General features: G+C 19.6%; 4 protein-coding genes across 4 annotated transcripts; 3 read left to right on the top strand and 1 right to left on the bottom strand.

Moving 5' to 3' along the window:
- Nucleotides 1–1,424: 1,424 nt before the first annotated feature.
- On the top strand, nt 1,425–1,894 carry PGAL8A_00507200 (protein ISD11, putative; the record flags this gene model as incomplete). Its single annotated transcript, XM_028673893.1, has 2 exons — nt 1,425–1,529; nt 1,736–1,894. The coding sequence occupies 2 exons, from the start codon at nt 1,425–1,427 to the stop codon at nt 1,892–1,894; spliced, it is 264 nt and encodes an 87-aa protein (XP_028530300.1).
- Nucleotides 1,895–2,195: 301 nt separating this feature from the next.
- Nucleotides 2,196–3,098, bottom strand: PGAL8A_00507100 (mitochondrial ribosomal protein S15 precursor, putative; the record flags this gene model as incomplete). The annotated part of the gene is made up of 1 exon (XM_028673892.1): nt 2,196–3,098. The coding sequence occupies one exon, from the start codon at nt 3,096–3,098 to the stop codon at nt 2,196–2,198; it is 903 nt and encodes a 300-aa protein (XP_028530299.1).
- A 1,313-nt stretch (nt 3,099–4,411) lies between these two features.
- On the top strand, nt 4,412–8,316 carry PGAL8A_00507000 (conserved Plasmodium protein, unknown function; the record flags this gene model as incomplete). The annotated part of the gene is made up of 3 exons (XM_028673891.1): nt 4,412–7,912; nt 7,992–8,110; nt 8,205–8,316. 3 exons carry the CDS (start codon nt 4,412–4,414, stop codon nt 8,314–8,316), a joined length of 3,732 nt encoding a protein of 1,243 aa, XP_028530298.1.
- A 1,613-nt stretch (nt 8,317–9,929) lies between these two features.
- On the top strand, nt 9,930–10,358 carry PGAL8A_00506900 (conserved Plasmodium protein, unknown function; the record flags this gene model as incomplete). Its single annotated transcript, XM_028673890.1, has 1 exon — nt 9,930–10,358. The coding sequence occupies one exon, from the start codon at nt 9,930–9,932 to the stop codon at nt 10,356–10,358; it is 429 nt and encodes a 142-aa protein (XP_028530297.1).
- Nucleotides 10,359–10,640: the final 282 nt, after the last annotated feature.

The raw sequence follows: 10,640 nt of genomic DNA, 5'->3' as shown, positions 1-10,640 counted from the left end.
TTAATTATGTGCCAAAAAAAAAAAAAAAAAAAAAAAAAAAAAAAAATTATTAAGCTGTAAATTTATTACTGTCTTTTTTTTTCTTTTTGCGGAATATTATTTAACTTATATTTTTAATATGCATAATAAATAATAATAATATTTTTCTACATAAGAATAAAAAAAATTAAAAAAATAATGGTAAAATGGATTTCTTCTCCTATTTTAACCAAATATTTTTATAAATAGATGTAAATTTAAAATTAAAGATATAATGAAAAATGTATGCTTTTGTTTAAAGTTTTCTCTAAAAAAAATCAAGTCTTTTGTTTTTAAAATAGTAGGAAAGAAAGGAATAACGCTTATTATTATGGGAACTTCCTTTTAAAAATAATTAAATCTTTTTCTTTTTTAGAAATTAATTTTTACAAATAAATGTTAATTATGAGAAATAAAGTGATAAATAGAGAATATACAAGATTTTTTTTTTTTGTTTTTGTTTTTACAAAAATAAATTTAAAAATAAAAGAATACAAAAAGAACATATTATTTCGTATAAAAAGATGTCTAGAAGAAATACTAAAAGTATTTATCCACTTTAAAAATTAATTTTTTAACTTATATGAGTAAAGCCACCAAACATAAACTTATAAAACTTGCTAACATCCTTATTTAATTAATAGGTTTATCCTTGTTTTTTTTATATTATATTTATGTATAAATTTATTTATTGGTTTGTTTATCTATTTTTAAATTCTTTGATTAATTTATTTATCATTTTGCTTTAATTTTTTCAAGCGTTATGTTTCTGTATTTAAAACATATTAATAAATGGGAACATTAAGCTATAAAATAAATTAACCCAAGCCAAATAGTTGATATATAATAGCAGTAAATAAAGTTAATTTCTTATTTAAAAAATTTATTTTTTAAATTATGTATGGGTATTTAAATTTTTTTTAAATCACTTAAATAAATTTCTAGTTAACAGTCTTTCCCTTCTATTATAAGATAAATTTTTTTTTTTAATAATAGCTCCAATAAAATTTTTAACGTTTATGTGGAGTAATGCTATATATTATCATTTTCATTCTTAAATATATTTTTAATATTTTATTTAAATTGAATAAATTTAATTAATTCTTTTTTATTTTTCGCATATTTAAATGATGCGAAGTTCACAGAATTTTTTTGACATTTATTTTTTCTACATGAAAAAGATTAATCTTTAATAAAAAAAAAAAAAAAATGTATATATATATTTGCTTGTTTGCTATTAATGTAAAAAATTAAAAATATATTTAGAAAAAGTCAAAATAAAATTGATAAAAAAACTTTAATATTTTAAACTTAAAAATATATTTTTATGAAATAAAATTTTATAATTTAAAACTTCTACGAAGATATTAAATGAAAAAAATTAATGATTAACATATTTATATATAATGAAAACAAATCAAATCAAAAATTTAAAAAAAATATACCGCCATATATTAAGTGAAGCTTCAAAGTTTGAAAATATAAACTATAGTGTTTATTTTACCAACAAGGTATAACAAAATATGAAAAATAATTTATGAAGAATCTATTTTACTATTTTTAAAAAGATTTATTGCAAATGTCAAATTAAAGAAAATGAAATAGATATATGTTTCTATTAAATATATTTTTTAAATTGGACAAAAAAAATTTAAAAAAAAAACTAATATGTATTTATATATATGCAAATATTTTTATTTTATTTTTATTTTTTAAGGCAAAAGAGAATTTCAGAGAATTTTTTAGTAATAATAATCACAACAGCGAAAAATTAAAAGTATTTGAAGATGAATGTAATGATTATCTTAATATGTTAAAAAGACAAACTATAATACATAATTTATACCACGTTGATAAACCTTTAGTTTATAAGTAAAAATAAAGGACAATATTGAAGGATATCAAAAAAATTTTTTTTTTTTTTTTTTTTTTTTTTTTTTTTTCTTTTTTATAAATAGTTTTGAACTTAAAAATTTCAAAGGATAAAAAAGTAAAAATTTTAAACAAAACAAAAATAAATAATATCTACTTATAAAAATTAAGAGAGAAAAAAAAATATCATAATTTTATAAGTAAAACAATCAGGAACAAATTTATATTCATTAAAAAAAAAAAAAATTTTATGAATTGTTCATATAAAAGTATATATATATATGAATATATATGAATATATATTATTAAAACAACATGGGAACTGGGCAATAACCTAAACCCGGTGCTGTTGGATTATTAATTGTATATACTCCTTTTTGATAGCTTTCTTTAACTCCATATGGCCATGAATTAGATATTTGTGGTTTATATTCCTTTGGTAAGGCATAATCTGAAGGTGGTTGCTCCACAGGGTGTCTAGTGTATCTTATTGTTTGTCCTTTTGAATCTTTCATTGGTCTTGGTCTATATTTACCTTTCCATAATTTTTGTCTAATTAAAAATTTACATCTATCACCATCTACTGCTGCTGCATTTATTGCCCTTGATCTGTCTCTTGAATCAGGTATTGCAAATAATATGCACTTAATTTTTAGTAAATTACAAGTATGTTTATATAAATCAAAATCAGTTTTGTATAAATACTTCATTAACTTTTGTCTTCTAGCCAATAATATAGACATAGTTCTTTTTTTGGGATGATCTTTGCATCTTTGTATTAAATGAGCCCGCAAGTTTAAAATTTTTTCTGTTAAACATCCAATTTGAACAGCTGCACTTCCCGTATCAAATGGCCTTCTTTGTAATAATCTTCTTATATTTAACTTTTTAAATTTATGTATTTGCTTATTATTTGCGCAACTTAAATGTAGCATACTTTTGATATTATCTTTTAAATGCTTTATATCATCATATTGCCAGAGGCCAATATACCCATTAGGTATTTGGTTTCTTTCAGCTAAAAAATCTCTTTCTGCTTTTAAATACCATTCCGTTTTTTGAGCATGAGTTTTTACTGCCGTTATACCAGTGTATCTATGAGCTTTAACTCTTGATTCATATCTCTTGGAACTTTTTAAAAAACCTATATCCTTTTTCTTAAAATGCAAGAAACTATTTATCTTAAACACTTTATTAAGAAAACTCATTGTTTAAACCTTTTACTGTATTAAAAAAAAAATAAAAAAAAAAATATTTTCATAAAACTCCTTTTTTCTTTTATAAAGAGTTATATTCAAACGAAATAATTCTTCTGCATGAATATACATGATTTTTTTATAAATTTATTTACAACATCAAATTTATAGGTTATAGTTAATTATATAATTATAAAATGCTCAAAAAAAAATCAAGGGTACATTTTTATATGTGTATACAAGTATGTATTATAATATTGCATTATTATATATTTAACTTTATAAAATGTTTACAAAAGGTATAAATTAAATTCTGATTTAATAGTGTTTAACATACTTATTTAGTTTTAACATATAAATACTATGCAAAACATATAAATGCATATTATAATTTTCTAAATATTCTAAATTTTTGGTAGATTATTGGAATTCATTCATAATAAAATCATTATATAGGAATTTTAAAACATGTTTACTCTATAAAAAATATATACATAATTAAAATATTCTTGTAAACTAAAAATAAAAATAGTTAATTATATATTCCAAACAATTATATAATTAGGGGAAGAATAATATAAAAAAAAACATATATATATGAAAAATTAATATTTCTACAATATTACTTCTGTATTTTCTAATTTATATAATTAAATATTAAAAATAAAAAGTAATATTTTAGCATTTTATTTATTTTACACTACCTATTCAATGTAATTAGAGAAAATGTTGAGAAAAAATTAACTATTAGCAAGTGTTATTTAAAAATAATTTTAATAAATATAATTACTTTCTCATTAATACTGCGTTACCTACTTAATTTTTAAAGGGATATTACGTAAAAAAAAAAAAACAAAAAAAATTAATAAGAGATAATTTTTAGCTTGTAAGATTTTCTTTTATCTCATTTATTTTACTAATTTAATATGCCTGTAACAGAAAATAAAAACAAAATACAAAAAATTAAAAATGTTTTAGCTAAATATAAATAAAGTTCAACTACTATTTGTGTTACATTATTAATATTACAAAAAGAGAAAAGAAAAAATTGAAATTGTAAAAAATAAAAAGTTATAAAAAAATATGTTAAAAAATGTAAAACTTCAATAAAAAAAAAAAAAAAAAAAAAGCAAAGTTTTACAAAATATTTCTTTTCTCTTTTTATACGAAAATTTTTTTTTTTTTACAAAATTTAAAAATTAAAAATTATAAATAAAATCTTCATCTTATATTATTTGGCTTTTAAATATAAACATATATTCATAGTTAAGCAACATTTGTTTTATGCTTTCTATTGTATGCCTAAAAAAAAAAAAATTGGATCAATGGAAGATTTAAAAAAGACTTTTTGGTTAATAGAAGAACTAATTTATATTAATTTTGAAAATGAAGATCTTTATAATAATAAAGAAAAAGAGATTATAAAAAATATATCAATTTTATTTAAAAATTTCTCCAATGAAAACTCCACGGAAAACTTAAGTATAGAATTAAATGAGAAGGCATTAAAAGAAATAATTTTAGAAATTACCAATTTTTTTAATGTCTTAAAGTTGGTAAAAACTGTAAATCATAAAAACTGTATAACTCATCCATGGGTTTATGATATATTTAAATTTATTAAAGAAATAGCTAAGAATGATTCAGTAGTTAATATTAACCAAGTAAAAAAAGAAGTTTTCGAATTTTTTTTTAAGGAAAAAAAAAAACAAATTATAAAATATAGGAATAATTTTTTCTTAAACACATGTTTTATTTTCATTAATGAAATAAAAATTCTCTTATGTTGTTGTATTCTTTTAAATATTTTTGTTCAATATAATTGGACAGGCCCACCATTAAATTGTGATTTTAAAAAATTAAAAGAACAAAAAATACAAATAAATGACTCAGATAATTATTTTAAAGAATTTATGGATGCAATAAATATTAAAAATGATGAATTTTTAAATTCATGTTTGGAATTTTTGTCACTAGAAGGGGAATACATATACGAGTACAGCGAGTTAATATATTCCTTTTGCATGTGTATAATTTTATTAGGCATAATAAATAATTTTAATGATGAAGATCAACATATGTTTAGCCTAAATGAATATAATTATTTTAAAATTAACTTAAATGATCCAAGTAACAATAAAATAGTTCATAGTATATCCTTAAAAGAAAAAGAAAATAAAGAATCTAATAATATAAATACTGAATGTATTACTAATCACAAAGACGAACTACAAGAAGATAAAATAGAAAAAAAAATAAAAGAAAAAAAATATGATGAATTAAAGCTTCTTTATTTTATAAAAAGTAAATATTTATGGAAAGCAAGAATATATTTTATATGGCAAAGATTATTTGTTTCAAGTAATGATTATTTTTATTTTTTGAAAATACATATAATTGATAAACCATTTAACATATTTAAAAATATAAAACTATTACCTGAAGAATTCGAACTAATTGAGCAAGAAGTAAATTTAAGGGCAATAGATATTTTTGATCATTTAAATGAAAATATGAAAGACATAGAGCATTGTGATTTATTTTTTGAAAATTATATGTCCGAAAAGCTAAAAATTTATTTATTATCAAATTTTTCTATTTATCTTGCTTTTTATAATTATACCAGTGGCTACAAGAAGATAATGGATATAATTTCTGAATTAAGTCAATTTCATTATTCTTTTACAGGTCGGATGGGTATAAAAAGAAAATATCAGAAAATACCAGCTACCATTTTGGTATTAAAAACTAAATTAAAAGATGAGGAAGATAATACATCCACTATTTTAAAAGAAATAGATCCATTTAGTGAATATGATATATTAAAAAGTGATTACAAGATTATTGAAAATGAAACAAATGAATACTTCAATAAATGCAAAGAAGAAGAAACAAATGATTTAAGAAGTGAAGATCATAAAAGTTTAAAAAGAGAAGAAATAGATAAAAAACAAAATGAACAACAATCAGAAAATAAAGACAGTATTAATATAGAAAAACTAAATGAAGATGAATTCATAGAAGATGTTTTTTTTTGTAAAAATGAATTAAATAATAAAAAATTAGGAGGAACATGCTGTGATAACAATAATGCAGACAAAAATATTTATAAATGTCAAAATGGAAAATTAGAAATCACGAATAATAATTATAAAACAGAAAATTGTAGTAATAATAGCAATAAAAAAAAAAATAATGACTATAATTCTATTAATGATAAAATGCCGTTAAAAAAATATGTTTCATTTAAGGATGAAAAAATGATTAACATACCTGAAAGGGAATGTGAAGAAAATAATAATGTAGCTTTTATTAATATAGATAATAAAAAGGCTGAAAATAAAAATGATGAAAAAGGTAAATATATGAATAATTCTGAAGCAAATGATTCAGAAAAAGAAAGTAGCAATAGAAAAAAGTGTCTAGAAGAACCCAATGGAAAAGTTACATGGAAATTGAAAGATTTAGATCCTGATACTGATATATTAGAAGAGCCCTTTTTCGTTGATTCTCAGAATAATTATTTTAAAATTTTATCCTTTCAGGAACAAATAATTCTAATTAATTATTGTTTTTCTTTGATTAGATTTAATCCTCATTATGATGAAATTAAATTTGAAAAATTAAGTGCAGTAATATCAAGATGTTTAAAATGCTACGATGTTAACGCTACAGTTGAAAAGGAAAACGAAGGTAAAAATAATAATTATTTATTACAAATAAAATATCAAAATTGGCTATTGCATTCCTGCATTTTATGGTTTAAATGTAAATATGAAACATTCAAATTTAAAACCGTTGATAGGGCAGCAGCCCAATTAAATGAATTATTAAAAGAATGTTATGAACTGGAACCAAAAAGCATAGAAAGACTAAAATTTATATATGATGTATATTATCCAACCACATGGGAGATGAAAAAAGAGATAGGTAAAGTTATGATTAAAATTGGTTCTATGATTTCAGCTTTTAATATTTTCAAAGATTTAAAATTATGGGAAGAAGCTATTACATGCTTAATTGAAGCTGGTAGAAAAGAAGAAGCGAAAGAATTGTTAGATGATATAATTCAAAAAAAAAGAACTCCTGCTTTATTATGTTTATATGGATTAATAGATAGAAATAATGCCCTTAATTATTATGAGGATGCATGGAATTTATCAAACTTTAAATATTCAAAAGCAGCTAGGTTCATTGGAAAATATTATTATAATAAAGAAATGTATAAAGAATGTTGCGAATATTTAGAAAAATCTTTAGAAATATCACCATTGTTTTCAGATATATGGTTTATACTAGGTTGTTCCTATATGAAAATAGATAAATTTGATGAAGCTATAAAATCATTCACTCGTATGATTAGTATGACAAATGAAAATTGTGCTAAATCATATGGAAATTTAGCTTACTTGTATATGAAAAAAGGTACATATAAAGCAGCAAAAATATGTATAAATCAAGCTGTAAAAGTTAATAATAATGAATGGAAATTTTGGGATACATATTTAAAACTATCAATTTTACAAAATGATGTAGATAGTTTCTGCTTATCCATAAGGACTTTATGTCAACTAAATCAAGTAAAACAAATACAACCTTGGGTATTTGATTATATTTCTGATCTTATAGTAAAGGATAAGCCAACTTTCATTCAAAATAAAAATGGTTTAAGCTATTTAGATAAAATGATTACAACAATGGATAATTTATCTATATATATAACAGAATATGACTCTTTTTGGAATGCATATTCATTTTTTCTTTTTATAAAAGGGAAGTTTACTGATTCGTTTGATACAAAAATAAAGGAAATACGATCTATAGAGGTAGGTTGAAACGTAATTTTTTACTTAATATGTGAATTAAATTTTGTTCTTCACAATTTTTTTTTATTTTTTTTTATAGAGTATAATACAAAAATGTAATACGAATAAAATAATTGAAGCAATGGTTTCCAAACAAACAGCTGCTATAAAATTTTTATATCACATAATAAAAAACCATGATATTGGAGAAAAAAGAGGGTATAATTAATTTATTTTTATTAAAGTAACAAAGCTAAAATAATCCATATATATATATAAATTTTATTTATTTTTATTCTTTTTTCATCTTTAGAACATTTATATATCAATTAAAGAACATAATCGAATCAACTTTAATACAGTACAAGAACATCAGTCAAGAAGATGTAAAGGAGCTATTAGAAATTAAGAAAATTATGAATTGAAGAATTTGTTAGAAAAACTAGTTCTATTAAACGATTTTTAATAATTTTAAGTTAAATTTAATTTCCAATTTTGTAAAATTATAAATTTGTGGAATATTCTATATCTTTATAAATATACATTTATATATATACACAAGACTAGAAAGTATGTTTGTCTTTTATTTATTTCATTAATGTATAATGAAATGTTATTAATTCTATATATAAAATAAAGAATCATCAATTTTATATAAAGATAATTACAATTGTATTTGAAGCATATTTAGCTTTTTTTTTTTTTTTTTTAATATATATAAAATTTTAAAAAGTTTTATATATTGATATATTTTTAAATTATATAACTTCATTGCTTTAATATGTAGAGACTTAGTAATTAAAATCTTTTTTATTTAAATCTTAATTTTTTAAAAAAAAATTTATATGTTAAATATGCAATAAAGCTATTTTTTCCCAAAGTCTTTATGTATTTTAGCCGAAACAAAAAAATAAAATAAATATGAAAACACTATTCTATAATCTGGAAAAGAGATTCTCTATTTTTGCTAAAATATTTCATGCTATAATTTTTAATTAAAATTATAGAAAAAAAAAGTTATATTCTAGTTAAATAATATTATTGCTAAAGCTTTTAAACTGCAATTTTTTACTTAAGCCTTTAAATTTTTTTTTTTTTTTTTTTTTTTGTGTTACAATAATTTTTCTGAATTTAAAGGAAAAAAAAAAATTATATTCAAAAATTTTATAATAAAATAAAAGAATATTTTTAAATTATAACAGAAAAATACAAGTAAAAAATAAAAAAAAATATTATAGCTCTTTTTTTTTTTTTTTAAAATACCTCGCTAGTTGTGTGTTACAAATTACATTTAAACAATCTGAACAAGTTATGTTGCAATTTGTAGCTATTGTGTTTAATTACGCACACAAAAAATCAATATTTTAAATGATTCATACAATTTTAACTTACTGATTTATTTATTTATTTTTTTTTTTTTTTTTATTTAATTTTATTTAATTTTTTTTTTTTTTTTAAATTAAAAATTATAAAATAAAATTATAAAATAAAATGATTTAATCTATATTAATTACATATAAACGTACTGAACTAAAAGCGAAGTAAATTTTAATTTTTTATTTCACGTGTGCATATGAATATGAAAAATAAATAAAAAAATTAATAAAAATAGCTATCTCATTGAAATAATATTCATTTCACGTACATAAATATAAAAAAAAAAAATTCACTTTTATGTTATTTATGTATATGTGGAAAAATTAATTAAATATTTTTATTCTATATTTATTTATTTATTTGTTTATTTTTTTTTTTTTTTTTATTTTACTTTATATTTTTAATCTCAATTTAATGTATTAAAGAAAATTTATATTATCTTGAATATTGAACAACTTAAAATTTATTTGTCTTTTAATTTGCAAATAAGCACAAACTTAAAGCAAAATTTTAAATATTTACTTATTAAAATTTATATAGATATAAAAATATATATAAATTAAAATCTTAAATTTTCCTTTTTTTTTTCTGTTTATTTATTTTTTGATATATTTTTTGTTAAAAATATACACATTTATTTCATTCTTTAATTAAAGTAAAAATGATTTGTTCACAAACTTGTGCAGCTAACAATACCTACATACCTTCAAAGATGGAAACATTTATTACAAAGGCTCCACATGAAGTTACTTTAACTGATTCCAACTCAAGGTTATTCATAAAAAACATAAAAAATGGAGTTACTCTAGAACAATTTAGACATTCTTTAGAGAAATATGGCACTGTAGAAGTATATCTATATGAACCAGGAACTAATAATAATGGATGGGCCTGGGTTGGTTTTGAAAATGAAGAAGCAGCACTTAAAGTAGTTGAAGAATCAGAAAAACCTAATGACGAAGAAATTAATGAAAAGGAAGGAAGCGTACATAGTCGTGATGATGAAAAACAAGATTCAAATAGTTTTTATGAGGAAAATGAAGAAAATCAACAAAACGAAGAAGAAGAAGAAGAAGAAAACGATGATTAAATATTTTTGAAATACTTTACATGAGACCAATTGAATTTTTATAGAACTATATATTAACTCATTTACAAAGCATTTACTAAATAAATACCTATGACAAAAATTTTTATTTTATTAAAAATTAAATTATGCAGAATTCATAAAAAAAAATATAAATATTTTTTTTTTTTTTTTTTTGTATTAGTAGTTCGTTAACCTTTTTTTTTTTTTTTTTTTTTTTTTTTTTTTTTTTTTTTTTTTTTTTTTTTTTTTTTCCTTTTTTTTTTTAAATTTTTTTTTTTTTTT

This window comes from Plasmodium gallinaceum (assembly GCF_900005855.1).
Source record: "Plasmodium gallinaceum strain 8A genome assembly, contig: PGAL8A_v1_152, whole genome shotgun sequence".
Lineage (NCBI taxonomy): Eukaryota > Apicomplexa > Aconoidasida > Haemosporida > Plasmodiidae > Plasmodium > Plasmodium gallinaceum.
Note: the sequence above shows the minus strand (reverse complement) of the source record. Positions and strands in the feature narration are given on the sequence as shown.